At 44.2% G+C, this 27,176-nt stretch overlaps 1 protein-coding gene across 1 annotated transcript; it reads left to right on the plus strand.

The window, feature by feature from the left end:
• Window positions 1–674: 674 nt before the first annotated feature.
• Window positions 675–26,628, plus strand: samhd1 (SAM domain and HD domain 1). Its single transcript, XM_031894334.1, has 16 exons — window positions 675–945; window positions 3,120–3,186; window positions 5,534–5,606; window positions 7,847–8,007; window positions 9,587–9,702; window positions 16,064–16,134; window positions 16,454–16,633; window positions 17,998–18,098; window positions 18,847–18,955; window positions 19,441–19,532; window positions 19,854–19,969; window positions 21,220–21,359; window positions 22,251–22,346; window positions 23,372–23,476; window positions 24,182–24,319; window positions 25,486–26,628. Exons 1-16 carry the CDS (start codon window positions 747–749, stop codon window positions 25,612–25,614), a joined length of 1,893 nt encoding a protein of 630 aa, XP_031750194.1. The 5' UTR covers window positions 675–746; the 3' UTR covers window positions 25,615–26,628.
• Window positions 26,629–27,176: the final 548 nt, after the last annotated feature.

A 27,176-nucleotide genomic window follows, 5' to 3' on the forward strand; every position in this document is an offset into this window, starting at 1 on the left:
CCCTATGTGTATAGGTAGGCCATTTTAACATGAAAAGTGGGAACCTTATAAGTCATGTCTGATTTAAGTGCATTTTGGGCAAGGTCGGACTGGGTCGACAGGGCACCGGAAAAAAACTTTCTGCCACCCCTGAGGTGCTGAAAGTAAATTTAAATTGGGGGGGAGGGTGGCAGGGGCCCTGGCCTGTGGGGGTGCAGGGGCTGCCCCCCCCAGTCTGACCCTGATTTTGGGGCTAAAAATGTCTGTCACAAGCAGCAACAAACACTTTCCATTCAAGTGAATGGCAGGAAGTTATGGTTGCCACCTATTCTACGAAAAAGTATCAGTGGAAACCCCACAGGCAGCAGATCTGCTGGTGGAAACATGGGTTCTCATTACATTTAGTCGCATTACAAGGGTGTCATTTCGAAGCCACTTTGGCTTTTCATGGGAATGGGATTCTGAGAGCTGTAGTGCAATAATTGCTGCAGGGCCACAAGTTATATACACACTGAACAAAACTTTACACACTTCACAATTTTACACTGCAGAAAGGACCCCCAGCAGGACAATCTTCTTCTGACAGAGAACACACAATGGGCGGGAAGGCACTGCTGACCTCACCCACTCAGCCCGCTTTGATTCGCTGAGGCCGGCAGTGGGTGGGGCCGTAGTGCGGACGTCACTCCCCCCAGCCTGCAGAGCGGGATCAGTCTCATTGCGCGGTCACTCTTGCCTGGGACGTCTGTGCGGTATTGGCTTCTGCAATGAACGGGATCGACAGGGCCAAACGAGTGCGCCGCGACGCTTCCCCCAATGCCCAGGATGGCTACCTGACCCCGGAAAAGCGAGTGAAACGTTGGAGCGGCGGCCAAAGCGCTGCCAATTACCGGGAGTGGGATGTGGAGGAGGTGTGCTTGTTTCTGGGCAGCCAGGGACTCGGGGAGCTGGAGGGGGTCTTCAGAGGTAGGTACCGACTGACTGCTGGTTATGCACCCCTTCATAAGGGACTTGATAACAATCATATGTGCCATTCATTCTTATGTGCTGCCAGCAGCCTGCTTCTCCCTCTGGGCACAGATTCCCTTTGCAAGAGTGCACCAGTCCTGTAACCCATAGCAACCAACCACAAGTTTCTTTTCTTTGTTGCATGGCCCCTGCACTGTCTGTGATTGCAGGCTAAAGCCCCTGGATTTAAGATGGACCCCTCATAGTTGTCTCTGTAGCAGCAGCTCCAGTGTAAGGGTATCAGAAGTCCAAGGGTGAAGACACACAGAGCTGCTGTCACGGCTATAAAAGTAGTTCTGATCATTTTCTGATATTTGTCTCTGTGTGTGTTTTAGCAGAGGTCATTCTCAGTATTGTCTATGGCAGCGTACTTTCTGACTAGTAGCTGCTACTAAGTAGCTCTGTGTGTCTTCACCCTAAAACTACACCATCTGCACGTAACATTGTGTATATTTGGGATGTGGTAGGCTCTCCCTCTGACCATCCCAGTTCTCGTTACATTAGGTCCTAGGCTAAAATGTGGGTTGTACTGGTAGCTGACAATGCAATCAATGCTATTTGGATACTAGGCACCAGGCTGAGTCTCGGATATGGGGCACTGAACCCTTATTTGATCTAAAATAGGGGGTGCAGTATTTCTAAGGATGTACTAAATCCAACATATTTAGATCAATGCATTACTGAGTTATAATCGCCTGACCCATGAGTGCCACTACGGTGCAGGAATAATTGGGGGTTATTCCAAGCGTTTTATTGCCTGAGCCCTGAAATTGCTTGGATGGAACCACTCTTTACATTTTGGGTTTAGATACACGGAGCTACTTAGTAGCAACTACTTGTCACTGCTACTAAACAGAAAATTCCCTGCCATAGACAATACTGAGAATTGCCTCTGCTAAACACAAGTAGAGACAATTATCAGTAAATGATCAGCAATGTCTGTTTTTGTAGCCATGATAAGTAGCTGCTACTAGTAGCAAAGTGTCTCTTTACCCTTACTGTAAGTGTTGGGGGGTTTTAGATTATTTATCTTGTATTAGGGTCCAGTATACTTTTCATGAGTATTGCCATGATCCAGCCATGCTGGGCAGTTTCCATTACAGCTAATGACAGGCCAGGTTTGTGCACATTTTGGGATGAGTTTCATCGGGTCATTACTCTGTTCATCCATCTGTTGTTTCTGTTACCATATCTATATAGTGTTTGCTTTGACTATCTGCTTCTTTGTGTTACTCGTCGTTAGCAAATGAATATCTGTGTCCCCTGCTCTTATAGGGTGAAGACACACGGAGCTACTAGTAGCAGCTACTTGTCACAGCTACAGAAATAGACAATGCTGATAATTTACTGATAATTGTCTCTACATGTGTTTGAACAGAGGCAATTCTCAGTATTATGGTAGTTTCTGGAATTTAGTACCCGTGACAAATAGCTGCTACTAAGTAGCTCCATGTGTCTAAGGGCAGTGGCAGAAGGGGAGATTAGTCACCCTGTGTCAAATTTTTTTTGCTGCGGACGACTAATCTCCCCGCAATGCCATCCCACTGGCAAGAATGTATGTCGCCGGTGGGATTGCATACGCGTCGCTACAATTTCCCGAGGTTGCCTTGAGAGGAAACTTTGGGCGACTTCGGGAAATCGTAGTGACGCGTATGCTATCCCACCGGCGACTTACATTCTTGTTGGTGGGTTGGCATTTCTGGGAGATTAGTCGGCTGCGGCAACTAAGATTTGTTGCGGGACGGCTATTCTTCCTTTCTGCCACTGCCCTAAGGGCAAGCACCTACGGATCGACTTACTCGCCCGCGATAGATCGCTTCTTTCACCCCGCAAGTAACTGCTCTTGAAAAGGGTTTCCTCTGGCACAATAGCAGTTGCCGGTGGAAAGCCCTTCACATCGCTTTGGTTTCTGAAGTCGTGCAAAGTTTCCTTGCAAAGGGCTTTCCACCGGCAACTTCTATTGCTGCCAATGGAAACCCTTTTTGGAGCAGCTACTAGTAAGTTGCTCCTTAGGTTGAAGGGCTAATTGCTCCCCATGTGTATTTTGCCTTAGCCCTTTTACAGGGGGAATGTTATTCTGGTTTCTTGTAAGAAAAAAAATATTTAAATGTCTTTTTTTTCCCTTTCTAAAGAAAACAAGATAAAGGGACGAATACTGGAATATCTTACAGAGTCCCATTTAATAGATCTCCAGATAAGGTAAGAATACTTAGTTTTGTTGTTTGTTTTTGATTTAAGACTTGGTGGAAATCCCTTAACTTAAAAGCAGACTCAAACCCCCATATGTAATAAAAAGCACAAAATTTGCCCAGGAGCAGTAATCAAAAGCAAACCAATAAGATGTTTGGTTTTTAAACAGGTGACCAGTAAATGCTTTCTGCTGATTGGTTGCTATGGGTTACTGCTTCTGGGCAAACTTAGTGTCTTTTATTACATAAACCCCAAAAAACCTTATCTTTTTAATATCTAGTATAAATAAATCTAAAGCAACTGGACTTGTTTGGTAATCATTGAAGACGTTTCACTACTCATCCGAGCAGCTTCTTCAGTTCAACTGACTGATACGGGGAGTTTCAGATGTCGCCTTTCTGAAGAGTTACAAAGTGCCATTGTGATTGGATTAGTGGAAGAGTATATATGCTGAGGACTTCCCATACCAGTATATATGGCTAGTCCATAGGATTATTGCTGCTGGTGGAGAATTTCCGTAGGTTGGGTACAAAGGATAGAAGAAGAGGCATATTTCAGTCCGGTACTTAGGGAGGGAAATCCAATAGACTTATCTTTAAGGTACAATAGGAATGCCCTGAATCCAAGATTCGTCCTTTTTCAGCTGGATTTGGATTCGGCCAAATCTATGCTTCTGGCGGAGCCGAATCAGAATCCATAAAATCACGTGACTTTTTCCCCACACACGAAGGTGGTTCTCTTTAAACTTTCTTTGTTCTGAAAAACTCTGATTTGGTTCGGGATTCAGCTGAATCTTTCACAAAGGATTAGGGGTTCGGCCGAATTTGGTGCATGCCTAGCAGACAATACATATTAATTATAGGGTTATGAAAATGTTATGAAATACTGAAAGGTGATGGAATATTAGCTATCGGCAGCCTTACATGGTTCGATCCCATAGCTTTTAGCTGTGACTTTCGCACGGTGAGAAAGTCAGTGGAAATGGCAGCTTCTTAACTGGCATGTAAATGATAATGATGACTGTACTTTTTTTTTTTTTTTTTGCTCAGGTAAAATTTTATTGAGAGAATACATAGCATTACATAGGTACATTGGACATTTGTTTTGATTTAACAACTTCTATCACATAGGCGTAGGACAGCTATTAAGTTACAAGGTATCGCATTAAGATACATAAGCAGTAGGCTATTTCACATTGGTTTTTAAGGCATTGAGGTGTGCGCATTGTTCCATTTATTCCATATAGCACAAAATTTATTGTAGGTTCCATTTTTAATACTTGCCGCTTTCTCAACCTTGCACAGGTCGTCCACTGCGCTATACCATTGGCAGTATTTTTGAGGGTCAGAGCATTTCCAGACCCTTGTGATTCCCTTCCTAGCTATAAATAGCACTTTTTGCAAGAATTGTAGATCAGGTGTATGCAGTTTTAGTGAGGCAGTCACACCTAGTAGGCATATTTCAGGTGACCTTGGAACGGGGTATTGTAATAAGTGTGTGAGGGTATCTAGGACTTCGGCCCAGTATGCACTCAGCTTAGTACATGGGGGAAATGCTAGCATCCATTCTGTGCAGTCTGCTTTTGGTCAGATAGGCCCTGTGGATAATATAGAGCTGCAGTAGTCTATACTTGTAGTTTAGGGACACTTGCACTGGGGTTTTGAGTGCCTGTTGCCATTGGGAGTCATTCAGCGTGGGGATATCCTTCTCCCATTTAGCTAGTGCTTTAATAGAGTTGGCCTGGACCTTTAGCTTTAATAGTTTCTTATAGAGATTGGATATAAGCCCCTTGCATTTGCTGTCAGTTATGGCCATGGCTATATCCGAGATACCAATTTTTATTCTCTGGGTACTGTTACGCTTCCTCAACGCTGTGGCAATACCATTATACATTAGCCACTGGGACCTGGGGATTCCATATTCTATTTGGAGAGTTCTGAATTGGATCATGCCCTTCCTGCCCCACACATTCCCCACTGTACATACATCTTGTTCGAGCCACACTGGGTGGGGTTGGGAGGTTCTTAGGGAGGGGAACTCCGGGTTACTAAAGATTGGGGTTTGGGGGTGCGTTACCCTATTATTCATCATCTGGTGTGCAGTCCGCCAGACTTTCTGGTGTAAGACCAGGAGGGAGTTATTCTTAGTGCCTTTAATCGTGGGGCCTTTCGCAAGTAGCCCCCTAAGGGGGTTGGGTTGTGTTGGGGTCACCGCCCTCCACAATGATGACTGTACTTTAGTTCTAATTCTGCTTGGCTCTCTGCGGTCTGTGGGTGGTAAAGGTCAATATGTGTCCGAGTACTTTATGGCTTTGTTATGCAGCTGATTCCTAATCCCAAATCCTTTTGTTTTCCAGTTCTGTTGCTTTAAGGTTGGACCTTCTACACTGTCTGCGAATGCTGTGCCAAAACTCCTCCAGAATCATGAAGGTACGTTCTGTCTCTTCTCATGACATCAGCAGTCTCTGTTGATACAAAGGGATGTTCCTGATCATTTAAAACATAACAGAAAGTGTTAGACCTGCTCCTCCCGCACATGAACAAAAACAGCTCAAGGTCTTCCAAGTGACAGGGACAGGGATTCTAGGAATGCTCTTTTACAGATCAGCATTTTTATCTAGCTGTGAAGTACTTTGGAGATTAAAGGTGCAGCTTTTGTGTGTGCAGGGTCATCAAGGTCTGACTCCGGTCCTGTCTGCCAGTCTGTTATCACAAGGTCTCACTGCTTCTTTGACCCCCATAACCCTTTGCTTAATTGGAAGCCATTCCCCTGGAGCTGTGGGAAAGACACCAGAGGAACTTTGTTTGTCGTTGTGTGGGAGGAACAGATTCCTGCTGCCAAAAACATATTTATTTCCTTTGAAACCACAAGTAATTCTGCAACTTCTGAATAAACAGAGATCTGCTCTGCTTTCATGGCTCATCTTCCCCATCAGAGAACCATGATGTGACCAAATGTGTTGGCATATTAATATATTTGGAGCAGAGCCCAGTTCCATTGTAATTCTTCAATAATACTTTTCATATTTGTTTCCTGATGGAATTGTTTGCCTTGGCTGCTTGCAGTAAGCATGAAGATATCCAGTGGAAAAACTTCTTGTATTCTCTTTGGCGATGAAGGCTGTTCTGACTGCCAAGGTTCACCATGAGAGCGCTGCAACAGTCGGGGCAGAACAAGTTACATAGCTCATAGATTAATGTATAAGAGAGAGGGCAATGGCTGGCTTAACAGCTTTTCAAATACTAATTTGAAATAGTAATTACGTAACTGACAGAAGTTACTTAAAGATAGATAAAAGCCATTGTTATGGTTTTATAATGTGGGTAACTATATGCTCCAATTGAAAAGCAACTAATTAATCATTGCAATCCTTTTTATGGTAAAGACACACAGAACTACTAGTAGCTGCTACTTGTTGTGGCTACTAAAATAGACAATGCTGATCATTTACTGATAATTGTCTGTGTGTTTTAGCAGAGGCAATTCTCATTATTGTCCATGGCAGGGTATTTTTGGGGTTTAGTAGCCGTGAAAAAGTAGCTGTTAAAAAGTTGCTGCTACTAGTAGCTCTGTGTGTCTTCACCCTTAAGTGGCTTGACCAAGCCACACCAGTGGTTTGAAAGAGAACTCCACCCAAACACAACTTAAGCATTTTAAAAAGTAAACATAATTTCAAGCAACTTTGCAATATACATCACTGGAAAAAAAATTCTGCCTTTTCATGATGTTTAATGTAAATAATCTGGTTTGAAACAGTTCCCTGTTCCCCTGCTGATCTGGCTGACTACTTTGAGACTGAAATAAAATGTAACAGTAGTCGCCTGCCTTCAGCCTGTATCCTCACAATCCCACAATCCCCTGCACACATAGTGTCAATGAGGAAAGGAACATCCCAGTGCAATGCATTGTGGGTTATGTAGTTCCTGCATGCTGTCTGTAAGCTGTGGAGAAGCTGTTACAATTTGTAACATCAATGTTTTAGTCCCCCCTCCCCTGCCAGGATTTCAAATGACGCGGAAAGCGAAAAACTGTTTTGCAGCTGGATTTCAGCATATACAAATAGTATTTATTCAGACTTTTTGAAGGAACAGATTACAGTGATAGGGATATTAGGGGTTTCTGTGTTGTGTCCTTTAACAAATCTTAGTTCCGAAGCCAGAGTTACCCTTTAAAAGAGATAGATACATCTATATGCCACTTCTGCATGGGATTGAAGTGGTATAAAGGGTATCTCCTTTACCCACTGTGCTCTACAGAATCCTTCCCAGACTTGGATTTTAAAGGGCTTGCTGGTTGGATATTGCCAGATTTGGCACGCGCACAGCTAATGGCATGATCAGCCAGTTCCTTTATGCTTTGGAAAGTCGCATGAATGCCTTCATTCATAGGGGCAGAGTAAAAATATCCAAAAAGGCTTACTTGATGGCAACATAGGAGCATATGAACAGCGATTGGTTACTGATATGAAATTGCCAGAATACAGTTTGCAGACCCGCTGTAGTTATTGTTCCTTTCTGTCCGTACTTGAAACGGAGACCTTTTCAAATGAATAAACAAATATCTTTTAGCTGGTTCTTTTTTCAGGACAAGTTATTTCCTGCCATTTTAGCTCTTTGCATAAAACTGTCAGTGCCCAATTATCTTGATTCCTGTTTATTTTCCTCTTCAGGTGTTCAATGACCCAATCCATGGCCACATTGAGTTGCACCCACTGCTAGTCCGTATCATTGACACCCCTGAGTTCCAGCGCCTGAGATACATCAAACAGCTCGGTGGATCCTATTATGTCTTCCCTGGGGCTTCTCACAACAGATTCGAGCACTCCATTGGGTATAGTAATGATTAACTCTCTTATCCTTTTATACAATATTTTACACCTTTGGGGAAAATAAGGGCATATTTCTGCCTTCCCTTTACCAACATTAGGCATATTTACTATTTTCCACGCTAATGTTTGTGTGAGAACCAAGAGTGGAACTATATGCACTGAAGTTAGAGCAGTGGAGCCTTTGGTTGAGAAACAATGTAGGTCACTTAAGCTTTTCATTAATAACCCAGAAATGAACTGGAAAGGTGCTTCACGGTTACAGGTAGTACTTATTTGGACAACATCATTAAAATTCTTTGCAGGGTTTTCTGCCAGCGTGTCTCTGGACAAATGCTTCTATTCGCATCTATCACTTGTTTCCTAACAGCAGGGGTTTCCAATATGGCTGCCCCTTACCCAGGGGGTCTCCATTGTGTTCCTGTCTGTAGGAGGTTGTGCAAGTCCCTACGCAAAGACTTTGTGTGCCTTTAAAAGTATTTGAGGTTCCTCATTATGGTTTACTGTTATTTTTGTTTCCTAACTGCAACATGATGCTATAATAGTGTTTCACTTCCTGAGTGCTTAGCAGCTGGCCAAAGAGAGATAAGGAATAGGGAAACCGTAACCAGAATGAAACAGTAGTTATCTGTCTTAATAGATTGGGAGCCTGGATAACTCCTTTGCTGTTCCCAAGATACAGTATGTGTAGTCTTTGGTAGATTATTATTAACATTTATTTATAAAGCGTATTCTGCAGCGCTGTACAATAAGTGGGTTTCATACATTGGAAATACAGAGTAACATATAAAGCAATCAATAACCAATACAAGAGGTGAAGAGAGCCCTGCCCAAAAGAGCTTACACTCTATAATGCTGAGAGAATGATTGCCACACTGTTCTGCCCCTTATCCGGAAAGCCATTATCCAGAAAGTTCCGAAATACGGTAAGGCTATCTCCCATAGACTCCATTATAAGCAAATAAGTTTAATTTTTAAAAATGATTCCCTTTTCTGTGTAATAATAAAACAGTACCTGTACTTGATCCCAACTAAGATATAATTACCCCTTATTGGGGGCAGAACAGCCCTATTGGGTTTATTTAATGGTTAAATGATTCCCTTTTCTCTGTAATAATAAAACAGTACCTGTACTTGATCCCAACTAAGATATAATTACCCCTTATTGGGGGCAGAACAGCCCTATTGGGTTTATTTCATGGTTAAATGATTCCCTTTTCTCTGTAATAATAAAACAGTACCTGTACTTGATCCCAACTAAGATATAATTAATCCTTATTTGAGGCAAAACAAGCCTATTGGGTTTATTCAATATTAAAATGATTTTTAGCAGACTTAAGTTATGGAGATCCAATTTACAGAATGATCCCTTATCCAGAAAACCCCAGGTCCCGAGCATTCTGGATAACAGGTCCCATACCTGTATGTGCTTTTTGCTGCCATGAACAATCTCTTTATGACCACGTTGGGTGCTTTTTCCATAAGAACTTTTGGAGAAGGCTACTGGCAAATTAAACCAAATGCTCTTGTGTTGTTAATCAATTCCGTGGAACCATCTTTATTATTTCTTGATTTACTTTACAGAGTGGGATACCTGGCTGGATGTCTTGTTCAGGCATTGCACGAGAGACAACCAGAGCTTCAGATTAACCACAGGGACATGCTTTGTGTTCAGATAGCCGGACTTTGTCACGACCTGGGTAAATATCAGTGCAAACAGTTGACACAATGGTATTTATGACCATTGCTTTTTTGTTGTCGGCAAATTCATACCCTTTTTTATTTTTAAACAAATCATGACAATTCTCAAGTGTATTGCAATTGTATTTTTCTCTAACAGTCGTCTGTGGGACACAGGGACCATGGGGTATAGTAGGTACCAGCAGGAGGCAGGACACTAGAGTAGGAAGAAGAGAGCTAACCCCTCCTCCCTGCTGCTATACCCCCCAGTACTTCCTGCCTTCGCCAGTTTTTTTCTAGTGTCCCACAAGGAGACAGGATCATCATCTCTCTCTTCAAGTATTTCTTCGGCCAGATTCAATCTGGCAACAGGTCTCCAACAGGAGCCACTCTATTCAGGCTTCCCCCTACGTGGGAATAATTTAAGGACGCTGGGGCACGTAAGTTTTTACTGAACAGCCCCGCAGATACCCTGCCTCTGAACACAGAGTGCAGAAGCTGCCCAGCGTTTCCTAAGTGCCATGGCCCCTATCCAGCTTTAAAATTGCCTTTAACTTAGTAGCCAGGCTCCCTGCAGGCTACCAGCCCGACCAACCCCCCCCCCCTATTTTCTTCCACTATGCCTTCTCCATTTTTAGCCATGCTCCCAGCGCTGCCCCTTAGCCTGGTTCCCATATCCCCCCTGCTCAGCTTTGCCTGTCTGTGCCCTGCCTCTGCCTCCAACCATGCTTCTCTGCCTATTACCTTACAAGCTACGGCATCCATGCGACTCTACCGTTCCTTCGATTCACTTGCGTTCCACCATGCGTTCCACCTATGCGTTCCACCTATGCGTTCCACTTCCTGCTCGCCGCGTGACGTCAGCTACTTCGCGCCATTCTTCGCGCGCTTCTCTTCACTGCGCTCACTCTCTCCTTCCGGATCGCATGGCCATTCTCCGCTCTCCATCCTGAATAGAGCAAGCAAAAAGGCAGTTCTCCGGCACAGACTCTGGCTGAAGGGGATCACAGGGACCACGGTCTATTTTTCCTCCTCAGGGGTCAGGCGCTGGTCAGAGGGAGAACAGGCATAAGGGGGTTGGGCAGACATTGGGGGCTGGGTGTGTATTCACTACACTTTTGTCTTGCTGCCTATACATCCCTAAGCACTGAGCACTACATTACGCTTGTGCTTCATATTCTCCTGATCTGTGTACTAACTCTCACTATCAAGGGGTCTTGTTACTGGCAGGTACTGACACTGTGTACTAGCTCCATTCCGGCACTGTATACTAGCTCTGTACTAGCTCTCTGTACTAGCTCTGTATTGGCAATACTCTGGCTGTTATTACTGACTTGTACTGACACTGTTCCCGTTACAGCACTCAGTCTGCAATTGTACCATTTTACCACATTGGTATCACGCTACTGTACTGTTCTGCATTAACTTTTCCCTTCGCACTAACTACTATGGCAGAGGGCAATTCAGGGGGTCCCTTTTCCAGAGGGGCTTCCAGCTCCTCCAAGGTAAAATTTCTCGCTTGCGCCAGGTGCTGCAAACGCCTACCTTCCGGCAGGAAGGAACCACTCTGCTCCTCCTGCTCCAAAGCCAATGCTGAAACTGCTTCCCAGGCCCAGGACCCTACTCCTACGGTCCAGGCCACAGAACCTGAGGGCGAGCCTACTTCCGCAGAAACACACACAGCACAAACACCGACCGTGGCTCCTAGCCAGGATCCGCCGTCCTGGGCAGTGTCTCTCTCCACGGGTATCCCCAAACTGGCTGCATGTCTGGACAAGCTTCTGGACAAGCTGGATCGGGAAGACTCAGACCTTCGTCCCAAGTCCCTTAAACGCCATGTCCCCATGCATGCCGAGGACTACAGCGACTCCGAATCACCTCAACCATCAGCCGACTGGGACGCACAGTCACTAAGTGAGGGCGAAATATCCGACGAAGATGACCCTGCCGACACCGAAGAACCTTCCAGACCTCCATCAGAAGCCGTGGACTCTCTCATTGCGGCAGTCATCTCCTGCCTCGATCTCAAGACTCCAGAGTCTCAGAGCTCAGCGCTTTTCAAACGCCAAAAGAAGCTACTATCCATGTTTCCTACCCACGAACAGCTAGACAACATCAGTCAATCAGAATGGGAACACCCAGAGAAGCGCTTTCAAGCCAACAGGAGGTTCCAGCGCTCCTACCCATTCCCTCAGGAAACCCTCCACAAGTGGTCCACGCCACCCTCAGTCGATGCACCTGTCTCGCGTCTTTCCAAGAACACTGCCCTTCCGGTCCCCGACGCGTCCTCATTCAAGGATTCCATGGACAAAAAGACGGAAGGTTTCCTCAGAGCCGCGTTCACAGCGGCGGGAGAAAGTCTGAGACCTGTTTTGGCATCGGCATGGGTTTCTCGGGCCATCCAGTCCTGGTCCGACTCCCTTATGGAGGGAATCAACTCGGGCGCCCCTAGACAGGAATTGGCGACCTTGGCATCTCAGATCAAAGACGCTAACGAATACCTGTGCGAAGCATCCCTTGACGCGGCTCAAGCCATTAGCCGAACCTCGGCTCTCTCGGTAGCGGCGCGTCGTTCTCTATGGCTCAAATTGTGGTCAGCCGACCTCTCATCCAAAAAATCACTAACCTCCATCCCCTTCAAGGGCAAACTCCTGTTCGGTCCTGAACTAGACAAAATCATTAGCCAAGCTACAGGAGGAAAGAGCACTCTACTCCCGCAACCAAAGAACCGTACCTCCTTTCGCAGAGGACGTTTCTTTCGTGGAAGACCATCCAGGACATCATCATCATCATCATCCAGGGACTACCATTCCCAGTCCTCCAACAAGCCTAGATTCCAGGGCCGTCCCAAATTCTCCTGGCAAAATAAGAAGCCCCAAGGCAAGACTTCCGACAAGTCCGCCACGGCATGACTACCTACCACAAGAGAACTCCACCCCGGTAGGAGGCAGACTCCACCTATTCCGAGACGAGTGGCTTCGCCTCACCGCCGACCCGTGGGTACACGACATAATCTCCTCAGGGTATCGGCTCGAGTTCGTGTCCAGACCACCAAACCGTTTCTTCATGTCAAGACTCCCTCCAGATTCAAACAAACAGAATGCCTTCCTCTCCACCATCCAGGACCTGCTGGACGAAAGAGTGATTGTCCCGGTCCCTTCGGGAGAAAAATATCGAGGTTTCTATTCCAACCTCTTTATCGTCCCAAAGAAGGACGGTTCCTTTCGACCCGTCCTAGACTTGAAGCACCTCAACGCCTTCATTCGTTTCTCTCGCTTCAAGATGGAGCCCCTTCGGTCAGTCATCTCAGCCATGAATCCAAACGAGTTCCTGGTGGCCCTGGACATCAAAGATGCCTACCTACACGTGCCTATTTTCCCTCCCCATTGGAAGTTCTTGCGGTTTGCTCTCAAAAACCAACACTTCCAGTTCACCGCACTTCCCTTCGGCCTCACCTCGGCCCCCCGGATTTTCACCAAAATCATGTCGGCGGCTGCAGCCTCACTGAGATCACGGGGGGTCTCCATTACACCCTACCTGGACGACCTTCTACTAAAGGCTCCCTCCCTCCCAGCAGCCACATCCCAACTCTCCCTGGTCATGGATTTTCTGACTGCCCTGGGATGGAAGATCAACACGGCAAAGTCCAGACTAACACCATCCCAACGCATGCCCTTCCTTGGCATGGTATTCGACACGACGGAGCAGAGGGTTCTCCTCCCTCCGGAGAAGATTACCAGAATCCAGAGCCTGGTCCGTCAACTTCTACACAACCCCCAGCCCTCAGTCCGCCTGGCCATGCAGGTACTGGGGTCACTGGTATCCTCCATAGAAGCAGTCCCCTTTGCCCAATTCCACCTAAGGGCCCTGCAGTGGAACATACTAGATCAATGGAACCGCAGCTCTCTCTCCCAGCCGATCAAGCTCCTGCCCAAGACCAGAGTGGCCATGACTTGGTGGCTCAACTCGACCCACCTGGAGAAGGGACGCTCCCTACAGGAACCAAAGTGGCTCATCCTTACCACCGACGCCAGCCTCCAGGGCTGGGGAGCAGTCATGGGTCACCTCACAGCTCAAGGAACCTGGACGGCGGCAGAAACCCGCCTTCCGATCAATATCCTGGAAATCCGAGCGGTACGCCTAGCGCTCTGCCACTGGCAGAACCGACTCACAGGGTGCGACATCAAGGTCCAATCGGACAATGCCACCACGGTCGCATACCTCAATCACCAAGGGGGCACAAGAAGTCGACAAGCCCTCAAGGAAGTCAGCCGCATCCTAACGTGGGCAGAAGCGAGGGAAGTCCGTCTCTTGGCCATCTACATTCCCGGCCTCGAAAACTGGCAGGCCGACTACCTCAGCCGACAGCGGCTCGATCCGGGGGAATGGGCCCTGAACCCAGGGATATTCCAGGACATCGTAGCTCTCTGGGGACTTCCAGAAGTAGACCTCATGGCCTCCCGCCAAAACCGCAAGGTGACTCAATTCATGTCCAGATGTCGAGATCCTCTAGCGCTGGCAGCGGACGCCCTAACGACCACATGGGACTTCGATCTCGCATACGCCTTCCCGCCTCTTCCTCTGCTACCAAGAGTCATCAGGAAGATCAGATCAGAACGATGCACAGTCATTCTGATAGCTCCTCATTGGCCCAAAAGAGCATGGTTCACCGAACTGGTGGCGCTCAGCAGATCAGAACCGTGGCCGCTTCCTCAGATCCCCGATCTTCTCGCTCAGGGACCAATCCTTCACCCCAATCCAGCCTTCCTGAATTTGACGGCATGGAGATTGAGTCGATAGTCCTCAGAAAAAAGGGATTCTCACACGACGTCATACGTACTATGATGTCAGCCAGAAAGCCCGTCTCCTCCAAGACATACCATCGAGTATGGAAAACTTACAGAGACTGGTGCGACCGGGCTGGTCACTCCTTTCAGGATCTGTCGGTTCCCCACCTCCTGTCCTTCCTACAATCAGGTCTGGACAAGGGTCTGTCCCTAGGCTCTCTCAAGTCCCAGATCTCCGTACTCTTCCAACAACGGCTAGCCATCCTACCCGACGTGACCACATTTGTTCAAGGGGTAGCACACATTTGCCCTCCCTTCCGGGAACCTCTGCCCCCGTGGGATCTCAACCTGGTCCTATCGGCCCTACAAACCCCTCCATTTGAGCCACTAGCCACCATCCCCCTAGCCTGGCTATCCTGGAAGGCGGTATTCCTGCTGGCCATCGCCTCAGCTCGCAGGGTGTCAGAAATCAGCGCACTGTCCAGTCAACCTCCATATCTGATATTCCACGAGGATCGAGCAGTCCTACGGACCCTACCATCCTTCGTCCCTAAGGTGGTCTCGGCCTTCCACATTAACCAAGATATCACGATTCCATCATTCTGTCCTAATCCGACATCCCCCAAGGAGGTGGCGCTACACTCCCTCGACCCAGTCAGGGCCCTCAAATTCTACTTACACCGCACTCGAGACATTCGAGCCACAACCTCTCTATTCGTCCTCCATTCCGGCCAAAGGAAAGGACACCAGGCATCCAAGACCACCATATCTCGCTGGATCCGGGAGACCATACGCAGAGCCTACATCGCCCGCGGCAAATCTCCTCCCATTCACATCACAGCTCATTCTACCAGGGGCATTGGTTCATCCTGGGCCTTTAGAAACAGAGCTTCAGCCGATCAGGTCTGCAGGGCCGCCACTTGGTCCTCCATTCACACCTTTACCAAATTCTACCAATTCGAGGTATTCGCAGCATCTGACGTGCACTTTGGTAGAAAAGTGCTACAGGCGGCAATTAATTAGTCCTCATATTGACCTACCAATCCGCTTCTCCCACCCAGAAATAAAGGGACAGCTTTGGTATGTCCCCATGGTCCCTGTGTCCCACAGACGACTGTTAGAGAAAAGGAGATTTTGTGATACTCACCGTTAAATCCTTTTCTCTCAGGGCGTCTGTGGGACACAGGGCTTCCCCCCCTGGAAGCGGATAAACCTTCTGAACTTCTCTCTGCCTACATGTATATAGTTATTAAGTTGATCGTTACCTTATGGTTCTTTGCGACAAAACTGGCGAAGGCAGGAAGTACTGGGGGGTATAGCAGCAGGGAGGAGGGGTTAGCTCTCTTCTTCCTACTCTAGTGTCCTGCCTCCTGCTGGTACCTACTATACCCCATGGTCCCTGTGTCCCACAGACGCCCTGAGAGAAAAGGATTTAACGGTGAGTATCACAAAATCTCCTTTTTTTTTGCTGTTTTTTTTTTTTTCTCGTATCATTAATATTTTCTTGTATTTTAAATATGGATAAATCTGTCCCTTTGCACTGTGACCTCACAAATGTATTGGAAAACATCATCAAAAATGTTGTGTATTTCAGGACATGGACCCTTCTCCCATATGTTCGACGGGAGGTTTATGCCCCTTGCCTGCCCAAAAAGAAAGTTTAAGGTGTGTATTTTAATTTAAGCTGATCTAGAGTTATGTTTTTATACTATCATCGTTACAGACCCCTGCAAAAGCTATGTATAATTTACTTCTGAAAGATTGTCTGATCCCATTTATTTCTTGTCCAGAGTAGTATAAACATTAAAATATGTTCATTTTAGACCAATACGGACACCATATTTAATGATGTAAGTCATTTGACCTATACAGCATCTGTGTTATAACATATAGCAATAAGCTCACTGAATTCACCGTGATGTCTCATTGAAACCATATAACTAATACACGTAAACTGCAATTTACATGTTTTTTATTTCTTTAGCATGAATCTGCCTCGGTAGCAATGTTTGACCACCTTATAAAATCCAATGGTTTAGAGGAGGTGATGAAAGAGTACGGACTCTGCTTACCTGATGACTTAACCTTTATCAAAGAGCAAATAGCAGGGCCCCTGTCATCAGAAGATGAGCAGCAGTTTAACTCCAGCCAGAATAGCTCTTCGGTAAGGAATTTGGAATATTAAGATATATATTAAATAAATTGGTACAGTGATTGTAGTGTTCCGAGGATCAGCCCAAATAGACTGGTGCCCTGTGGCTGTCAAGGCAGTTTCAAGCCCCACCACTAATGGCGTGGAGCTTATTTATATATTTGCCATAGATACCATAGATTGGGTGGGCTTGGGTATATAAATTGGCATAGCGGCATGCTATTTAAAGCAATCCCACTGACCCACACACTGAGCAGTGAGAGAGAGACCTCTACACCAAAACACTGGCTCATCTGTCTGTCTTGGCCTAAGGCACATTGAGTATGAAAACTTTCCCATCCATCTGTAACAGCTTCTTGTAATAATATATAAGGAGAAATGCGGTGCCTAAGCCAGATGTGGCAGTGACTAGCAGACTGCTGCCCAGAAATAGTGAATAATTAATCTATACGATTATATATATATATATATATATATATATATATATATATATATATATATATATATATATATATACCATGTAGAAAAAGATGCCGCACTCACAGGTCTTAGTGAAAAATAAAGAATCAATTTATTGATGGAAATACGTCAATCTAACGTTTCGGCCGTATCCACAGCCTTTCTCTGGATACTGCCGAAACGTTAGATTGACGTCTTTCCATCAATAAATTGATTCTTTATTTTTCACTAAGACCTGTGAGTGCGGCATCTTTTTCTACATGGTACATTTTTTGCTATTATACTGCACCCAGGCACACTATGTCCTTGTTATACGTGAGTGCCTACTCTGTTACATTCTCTCTCTCTCTCTCTCTCTCTCTCTCTCTCTCTCACACTTTACTTGTGGGCAAGTCCAGTTTGGTTCCTGGTTCATTGATGGGAATACATAAAGGCCTTGTGCAGTTCTGTTGGCAGAGGATTACATTTAAATGGGGAAATACATTAAAATAACAATACATCACAAAATTAAAATATATTTACCCTATAATTTTGTATTAAAGGATTTAAACTGCAGTATACAGTACAGGTATGAGACCTCTTATCCAGAATGTTTGGTTTCCAGATAAGGGATCTTTCCGTACTTTGGATCTACATACCATAACTGTACTAAAAATTAATTGTAACATTAAATAAACCCAATAGGGATGTTTTGCCTCCTTGGATCAAGTACAAGGTTTTGTTTCATTATTACAGAGAAAAAGGAAATCACTTTTCAAAATTTGAATTATTTGATTCTATAGGAGATGGCCTTCCCATAATTCAGAGCTTTCTGGATAATGGGTTTCTGGAAAGTGGATCCTATATACAAGAATGCATTGTACATAATATCAGCTGAATTCTAATTGTTTGTTGTTATTATATTTGGCACCTTGCAGTGGCCATATCGAGGTCGGACTGAAGAGAAAAGCTTCCTCTACGAGATTGTGGCAAACAAAAGAAATGGAATTGATGTGGATAAGTGGGACTATTTTGCCAGGTACATGTCTGGAACAGTTTGCTCTCATCTCCTGCCGCAATGCTGTACATTGCTTTGTATGTTCTTAATGTGATTATTGTAGTGTGCGAGTAGTCATATTGCTTTTTCTGCCAAGCTAAAACTAGTTATCATTGGGGACTATGAGAAGGTACCACCCCTGCCCATTTAACTGTGAAAATGGTAGAATCCTCTCTTGATTTCACTGTATATGGTCCTGATCTCCTGTGGTTACTCCTCTGTTAGTGGTTTGCCTGGACAGATTGGTGTTTCAGCAAAAACATTTCATGGTCACAGAGAATAACCAGCCCACAGATGTCTTAAGGTGGCCATACACCTTACAATTACGATCCTTCAGAGAGATTGTTCGTTCCCTCCACTGACATTCAGAGATGAATTGTCACACAAGGAGGTAGGAACAGTAGGGATTCTAACCCACCTGACGATTCAACCCTAAAAGCAAAATCTTTTGTTCCGCTCGATCGACGAGACAACTGATATCCAAAGCTTTTGTAATATCAGTAGTCTCATTGATCCGCCATACATGCACCGAATATCGTACAAAACTAGGTTTCGTATGATATCGGCCTGTGTATGGCCAACTTTACACTGGCATCTGGGAACAATATTGTCTGCCATAAACAGGAATACTGGCCATATGCTGGAATATAGGGCAGTTCGGTTAGGTCTACATTTTGTGTCCATTACAGTTTTTTTGTTCTATAGAATAACCATCTCTTTTTTCCCCCAGGGACTGTCACCATTTGGGTATTCAGAATAACTTTGATTACAAGCGGTTTTTAAAATTTGCCCGGGTTTGTGAAGTCGGCAGCAAAAAGCACATCTGCACCCGAGACAAGGTAAAGCTGCTTGCTGATACTGCCATCTTTTTGACGCTTGTGTTTCTTGTAAACATAGGAGCCTGTTTGGTTGTGCTATACTGTAGTTGTGCCCTGTAGATTGTGCATTTGGGAAAAAAATGTGTTTTGACAGCTGCTCTACCCTTTGGGAAAGTTGCCCTTTTCTCTTTCATTTCATTTGAAAAGGAAAAATAAATTTACAAATAAGACAAAAATCACTTTATTCACCTGTTGCTGCTTTTCCATTTAAAAACATGTAATGTGATCTGCTGATAGTGACAGCTGTGCACAACTAGGGAAGAATGTAGTGTTGCCCAGTGGTGTCTCTGTTTTACCACCAGTGTCTCCATAATTAGTGGGAAACCACAACAAGGGATTCATTCTGGCACAACCACTGCCTTCTCCCTTATAGCACTGGACATGTGCCTTTAGCCTTTATCATTAAACTAGCCACTAATAATTTTTCTTCCGCCTTCTCTATGTAGGAAGTCGGGAATTTATACGACATGTTCCATACACGCAATTGTCTCCACCGAAGAGCATACCAGCACAAAGTGGGAAACATCATTGAGACAATGTAAGAGAGGGTTGTTATGCATTGAATTATATTAACCCCCCCCAGGTTAGGGGCTGTTCCTGCTGAATGGTGCTTAGTATTGGGAAATCCCTATGCTGCCATAGTTTTATGGTATCTCTCTGTACAGGCTATGAGCGAACTTAGGGGGCTGTTCCTGCTGAATTGTGCTTAGTACAGGGGAATCCCTATGCTGCCATAGTTTTATGGTATATCTCTGTACAGGCTATGAGCAGACTTAGAGGGCTGTTCCTGCTGAATTGTGCTTAGTACAGATAAATATCTGTGCTGTTATAATTTTGTTGTATGTCTCTGTACTTTCAGGATCACAGATGCTTTTATAAAGGCAGACCCACACATCAGAATAAAAGGGTCCGATGGAAATTATTATACAATCTCTGGTTCTGTGGATGATATGGTGGCATATACCAAACTCACAGGTAAGCTAATTACTACCACTGGGCTCTCTGCTTTCCAACTGCCCTGTTCTGTCTTGCTAGAAGAGCATTTATGTCATTCCTTGATCTGCTCACTGACCTAGGCTTAATTTGATGCTAAGAAGACAAGGTGGGGCTCAATGAAGGAAATCTGCAGTTAACATGCAGTGGGGTGAGAGTTATCACTTCCCAAAAACAGAGTGTGGGTCAAGTTTGTTCAGCTACCCATATAAAGACAATACAAGATGATTATACAGTACAGGTATGGGACCTGTTATCCAGAACGCTCGGGATTTGGGGTTTTCAGATAATTCAGATACCCTAAGTCTACTAAAAAAAATATTTAAACCGTAATTAAACCCAATAGTATTGTTTTTGCTCTAATAAGAATTAATTATATCTTAGTTGGGATCAAGTACAGGTAATGTTTTTTTTATTAGAGAGAAAAGGGAATCATTTAACCATTAAATAAACCCAATAGGACTGTTCTGCCCCAATAAGGGGTAATTATATCTTAGTTGGGATCAAGTACAGGTACTGTTTTATTATTACAGAGAAAAGGGAATCATTTAACCATTAAATAAACCCAATAGGGCTGTTCTGCCCCCAATAAGGGGTAATTATATCTTAGTTGGGATCAAGTACAGGTACTGTTTTTTTTTTTTTATTAATCATTGTTTTTTTTATTTTTGATGATCAAAGTTTTTGTTACAGCAGTTTTCGTGATGCAGTTTTTTTCGTTTACATCGCGTTTGTAACAAAGTTTTAAAGATTTATACATAGTTTAACAATTATAATTACTTTAAACTTTCTGCTCATACCTGTTTGTCCTTTGAGTCCTGTGGGAATTTTGCTTTTACCGTTGGTATGTGGCCAACAGTCTGTTTATACAGGTACTGTTTTATTATTACATAGAAAAAGGAAATCGCTTTTAAAAATGTTAATTATTTGGTTAAAATGGAGTCTATGGGAGATGGCCTTTCCATAATTCGGAACTTTCTGGATAATGGGTTTCCGGATAAGGGGTCCGATACCTGTGTATAATACTTATTATTCAGGCCAACACAAAAATTGTTTTGTATCCCTCAAGGTGAATCCCTGATCCTGCCTGGGTGGATTGATGCCCTTTTTAAAATGCATTTTAGTGAGATCATTGTGCTGAATAATGTTAAAATCTCTGGAGAGCGCTGTGACTCTCATTTCCCTATAACTGAGTGAGAAATGAATGATATATTCCTGCACTTTTCTTCCAGATAACATATACCATCACATCCTTTATTCTGATAATCCTGATCTAAAGGAAGCCAGAGAAATTTTGCGCAAAGTAGAACGGCGACAGCTGTACAAATTTGTAGGACAAACGCACCCTAGCATCAACTCCAGAATTGAACCGGTAAGGATTAACAGCTGGGAAATGCACGCTCTCTAGTACTGGGTTTCTTTGTATGGTTAAGGCAGTGTAAACTGTGCTGCTTGCTCAGTCATTACAGTCATGGGGTTGAACCGGTATTGCCACAACCTATAGCTAGAAGGGACAGCACTGTGTAAACGTCACTGTTTCTTGTGAAAGGAGGGGCCTTTTTACATTGCACACTTGGGGCCCTCTAGCTATTCTCAGGTGCCTGAAATTGGAAACATACAGTCAAATCAAGCAGAATGCTGTGGGGTAATAAAAGCATTTGGTTAAACCACTTGATTATGGTGATAACGACCAACCCAACAAGTCCCTAAAGGTCCCCACACAGCATAAGATCCGCTCGTTTGGCGATGTCACCAAGCGAGCGGATCTTCTCCCAATATCCCCCACCTACGGGTGGGCAATATCGGGAGAATCCAGGGTAATTCGATCATTTGGCCCTGGGTCCAAACGATCGAATTATAACGGTGGGTATAGGAAAAGTCGGTCCGGGGACCGCATCAACAAGCCGATGCGGTCCCCGATCCGACTAGATTTTCTAACCTGCCCGATCGAGATCTGCCCGATTTCAGGCCAGATATCGGTCGGGCAGGCTGTTGGGAGTGCACATACATGGGCCGATTAGCTGCCGAATCGGTCTAAGGGACCCATATCGGCAGCTACTATCAGCCTGTGTATGGGAACCTTTACGCCAATGCAGAACTGAGAGCAGCTGTAGTTGAGGACTATGTTGTATGTCACTGTTTCCTTGAGTCCATTATATGCAGCACTGACTATAACATTTACAATTACCCCTTCTACAAGTGAGTGCTTCTTTCCTTTCTTTTCATTAACTATACAAATACAGTATGTGCATTTCTCCTGCAGGATGAATATGATACATTACCAGCGGATCTGGCAAAATCAGTTCCACAAACATCAACAACAGATGTAGAACTTAACACAGAGGACTTTATAGTAGATGTAAGTAGCCCTTCCCATTAGACTGTATGCGGAATAAATTGATTGGGTGATGGAAAGGCTTGCCTTAGATATTGCTTGAAGCTGCTGTTGTAATGGGGATTAACATTAAAAGGGTTATCCTTATCGGGTGCAGCATGCCAAAATGACGCTAAGTGCAGTCTCTTACCCAATAAGAGTGCCTATTCTAGGTGCAAATCTCCATTACTGCTTTCTGCAAGTTCTTTTGTTCTGTGCGATTGGACATACTTACTGACATCAGTCTCCTGTACATTAACTGTAAGTTCTCTCTGCATCATATGTCAGTGCTATGTGAATAAACAGTAATTGTATTCCATAATATGCACCATTAAAAGGAGAAGGAAAGGCATTTTAGCATCTTACTGCAAATAGATTTGCCACATTAGTGCCACATAGAATGCTATATTTATTCTGCAGAAAGCTTTACCATACCTGAGTAAACAACCCTAGAAGCCCCCTCTGTTTGTTTAAGATAGCAGCTGCCGTTTTAGCTTGGTCTCCTCTGGCTTCCTGCTGCAGCTCTAGCTGTTGGTAGCTCAGATTACACATTCTTATGGGAGGGGGAGTGAGTTTTATGAATTCTTATTGCAGGAAAAGGTGATGTACTGTGTTAGCCAGTCAAAAAATGTTTACAGGGTAACCCTTTTGAAATAAAAAATAACAAAAGTGGTATAAAGGTGATACCTTTATTGGCTAACTAAGATAACCATAGCAAGCTTTCAGAACATTCTAGTTCCTTTTTCAAGCTGATGGGAGGGGGGAGCAGGAGAGGGGAGAGCTGAGCAGACTCTGCCCTGGGAATTAAGGATTTTTTCTGAGAGAGGAAGTCTGATACCGAAGAACACGTTTACAAAAAAGGAGACAAGAAATCTTTTGTTTCTTTTGATAGAGGACTCTGATAAAACTTACTTAGTTTTTACCTTTCCTTCTCCTTGAAATATGTACCTTGCGGGATGCCCCTTGTATTTCAGAGCATGTGGCAGTTTTAATTGTGATGTTTTCTGTAGGTAATTCATATGGATTATGGAATGAAAGAACAGAATCCAATAAACAACGTGCGCTTCTACTGCAAGTCGGATCCTCGCAAAGCAATAAAGATTAGAAGAGATCAGGTAAGTGAAATTCCAGTGGGTGAATCTTCTCTGCACTGAGCCATGTGGATACTTGGGAGCTTGTTCCCTCTGTGTGAACCCCACGAGGCAGGACTGAGATGGATTCATTTCAATATCAACATTGGAATCTTTTCAAAAACGCAAACGTTTTTTTTTTTTTTTTTATATTTAATTTGGAATTTCACATGGGACTAGCCATATTCTTCATTTCCCAGGGTGCCACAGCCATGTGACCTGTGCTCTGATAAACGTCAGTCATACTTTACTGCTGTGCTGCAAGTTGGAGTGATATCCCCCCCCCCTCCCCCAGCAGCCGATCAGCAGAACAGTGGGAAGGGAGCAAGATAGCAGCTCCCAGTAGGTATCAGAATAGCACTCAATAGTAAGAAATCCAAGTCTGGCTTGGGACTCCTCCAGTTACATGGGAGTAGGAGAAACAATAGGTTAGCTGAAAGCAGTTCTAATGTGTAGCGCTGGGTCCTTCTGAAAGCTCAGACTCAGGCACAATGCACTGAGATGGCGCCTACACACCAATATTACAGCTAAAAACACATTTATTGGTTCAAGAATAAAATGTTAAATGGCAGAGGGAATTATTTGCTATGTAAACAGTGTCATTTAAAAATAAAAAGTACCCCATAAAAATCATGACAGTATCCCTTTAAGTACAAACTTACCAATCTTATCTTTTTATTTCTATATCAGGTTTCCCAGCTCCTGCCGGAGAAATTTGCTGAGCAGATTATCCGTGTTTATTGCAAGAAAACGGACGAAAGAAGCTTGGAGGCGGCAAAAAGATATTTTGTTCAGTGGTGCATGAACAAGGATTTCTCTAAACCACAGGTTTGAATGTGCCTCACTATTTCCACCGTACTCTCTCCCAGCATTCACTGTGCAAGCAGAGCCTATAAACATAGATTCCATCAGTAGCTTCAGCTTTGCTGTTATACTTGTCAGTTGGCGCAAATAAATAATAGCCACAGGGTTGTACTCTCATGTGCAAAGAAGAGATGCAGGAAGGTATCACTATTTTTTCTACATGGAACTATGTGGGACCCTTAATAAGTAGAATGAGCCATAGTTGTAAAAAGTTAAAGTTGTATTAGGGCATAATAAATAGTCTAACGTGTTTTGTACCTGGGACAGAAAATAGGCCCCGGCAGTACACAGAGGCCCAATAAATAGTGACTGTCTATGGCATCTTACAGCAGCCCCTCTGGCATTTGCCTGAACCCACAGATTGCCAGTCTGGGCCTGGGTCCTGGCATTCCAAGTACCCAGAGGCCCAAACAGCCCCCTCCAGCCCAATAAATAGTGACTGTCTATGGCATCTTACAGCAGCCCCTCTGGCATTTGCCTGAACCCACAGATTGCCAGTCTGGGCCTGGGTCCTGGCATTCCAAGTACACAGAGGCCCAAACAGCCCCCTCCAGCCCAATAAATAGTGACTGTCTATGGCATCTTACAGCAGCCCCTCTGGCATTTGCCTGAACCCACAGATTGCCAGTCTGGGCCTGGGTCCTGGCATTCCAAGTACACAGAGGCCCAAACAGCCCCCTCCAGCCCAATAAATAGTGACTGTCTATGGCATCTTACAGCAGCCCCTCTGGCATTTGCCTGAACCCACAGATTGCCAGTCTGGGCCTGGGTCCTGGCATTCCAAGTACCCAGAGGCCCAAACAGCCCCCTCCAGCCCAATAAATAGTGACTGTCTATGGCAACTTACAGCAGCCCCTCTGGCATTTGCCTGAACCCACAGATTGCCAGTCTGGGCCTGTACTCATATGCACTGCTCAGCCTATGAGGCAGTGCCCCCATCAGGCACAAAACACATTAAGCTATGGAACACGTGCAATCTCCCTTACACCCCCCTTCCCACCAGTTCATTATTGACACATTATAAAAAGTGGTTTGGGACAAGGCCCACACCATCATTCCAGATGGGTAAATGTTGGCCTGTGTGCTTTTAGCCAAAGAGTGTAACTCATGTAACTTGCTTTTCTTTGCAGGATGGGGATGTTGTAGCGCCAGATATGACCCCATTGAAAGCCAGTTGGGTTGATATGGATGAAGATGAGGAAAGCCCACAACAGAGCAAGCTTCTTCACAAATCCAAAATGAAGCTATTTACTAACTAATAGCCCAGCTATGGGGAGAGCTGTTTAAAAATGTCAGTTTCATGCACCTAACAGCTCATGCCTGGATTCTGTTGTCCTGCATAGACTGCCACTGGGTCCTGCTACTGCTGCACTTCCCCAGGGTCCCAGTGTTAGCCCCTTCCCATTTCCAGAAACCCAAATTTGCCCTTTTTTTACAGCCTTTGATACGACAGAGTGAATGTCATGGAATTAGTGTTTTCTATTCCAGTAAGAATGGGGGGATATCAGAAGCCCCCAGAATCTGGTTTTACTCCACATCTGATTGCACTCATTGATTTTACTTGCTGTCCTGGAAAAGCTCAGTATTTATTATGGAAACCCGAAAAAAGACAGTACTCATAGCTCAAAAGGGAAGGCAATATGAGGTATAGGAACCTGCTTCCTATCAGGTAGTGTTGAACTCCAACCCTCCAACCCCAGGATTACAGTTCAAGAGCATCTGGAAATGAATAAGTTGCTATCCCTGCTTTTGTTGAAAATAATGTTTGTTCTCTTGTCTTTAATTTCGTATAAGATTTCAGGGGCACCAGGCTTGTTCCTAAACAGTGTTATATAATGTGGGAATGTCTTGTCAGCCCTGTAATTGTTTGTTTAGTTGTTTATTTTAATGTTCCTCTTTGGGCTTAGTTTTCCTTTTTATTATTTTAAGCAAATATCAGTTTATTGACCGTGGTCTTATACACAGCGGCCGTGCATCATGACTCTCCTTGTCAGAAGATCATCAGTGACCATATCCAGAACTAGTTTTTTTTTTTTTTTTTTTTTCTGTTTTTAAACAAAAATAATTTATAATTTTAGATTATAGATGGAAAAAGGGAAATTTATATTTCATTTGTAATTTTTGCCCCGTGCAAATGCCTTAGCATAATTTTGGTTTTGATGAAACACTTATTTCTAACTGCAACAGAGAAATTCTTGCAGGGTGGAATATTGAGGGAGAATTCATCACATTATAATTATATAAAAGGTGCTTTTTGATGTCATCAGTTATAATCTGTGCTTAGTGATCTATCATTTCTGTTACATGATTCACTAAAGCTTGCGTATTATCATATGGTACCCCCTGTTGTAATATATAAGGATATTAGATGTCTCCTTGGATTCTATGACAGTATAAAGGTCTTCAGCCTTTATATGGAACCCCCTCAGTGACTTTCTAACATCCTTGTAATGTACAGTATGAGGTGGTGCTTATAATATATAATTACATACAGTATGTGTGTGTGTGTGTATAAATATATATACACACACACAGTATACAAAGTATACAATACATATATGTATATACACACACACACACACAGCATTATTGTTGGCTGGATGTGCACAGGCTGACAATTCTCTGTTTCTGTGTGTCGGTTGGAAATGATCTGACTAGATTCTGAGCAGCTTCTGATGGACACATGGTTTAATTGTGTTAAATGGTGTGTGTATGCAAGCAAACATTGGCCAGACTGGATAAGCACCCCTATAGGATCCAGTATTTCAGGCACTGCTAGGAGACAAGTTTTGTTTGTCAAATCATGTGACATTACAGTTAT

The sequence above is a fragment of the Xenopus tropicalis genome, chromosome 10 (genome assembly GCF_000004195.4).
Source record: "Xenopus tropicalis strain Nigerian chromosome 10, UCB_Xtro_10.0, whole genome shotgun sequence".
In the NCBI taxonomy this organism is placed as follows: domain Eukaryota; kingdom Metazoa; phylum Chordata; class Amphibia; order Anura; family Pipidae; genus Xenopus; species Xenopus tropicalis.

What these genes read in the sequence shown, in the direction of transcription:
- samhd1 (XM_031894334.1), top strand. Translation starts at nt 747, where the DNA reads ATGAACGGGATCGACAGGGCCAAACGAGTGCGCCGCGACGCTTCCCCC. An exon ending in TTAATAGATCTCCAGATAAG is followed by an intron (nt 3,187 to 5,533) that starts GTAAGAATACTT and finishes TTTGTTTTCCAG; the next exon opens with TTCTGTTGCTTTAAGGTTGG. An exon ending in ACATCTGCACCCGAGACAAG is followed by an intron (nt 18,956 to 19,440) that starts GTAAAGCTGCTT and finishes TTCTCTATGTAG; the next exon opens with GAAGTCGGGAATTTATACGA.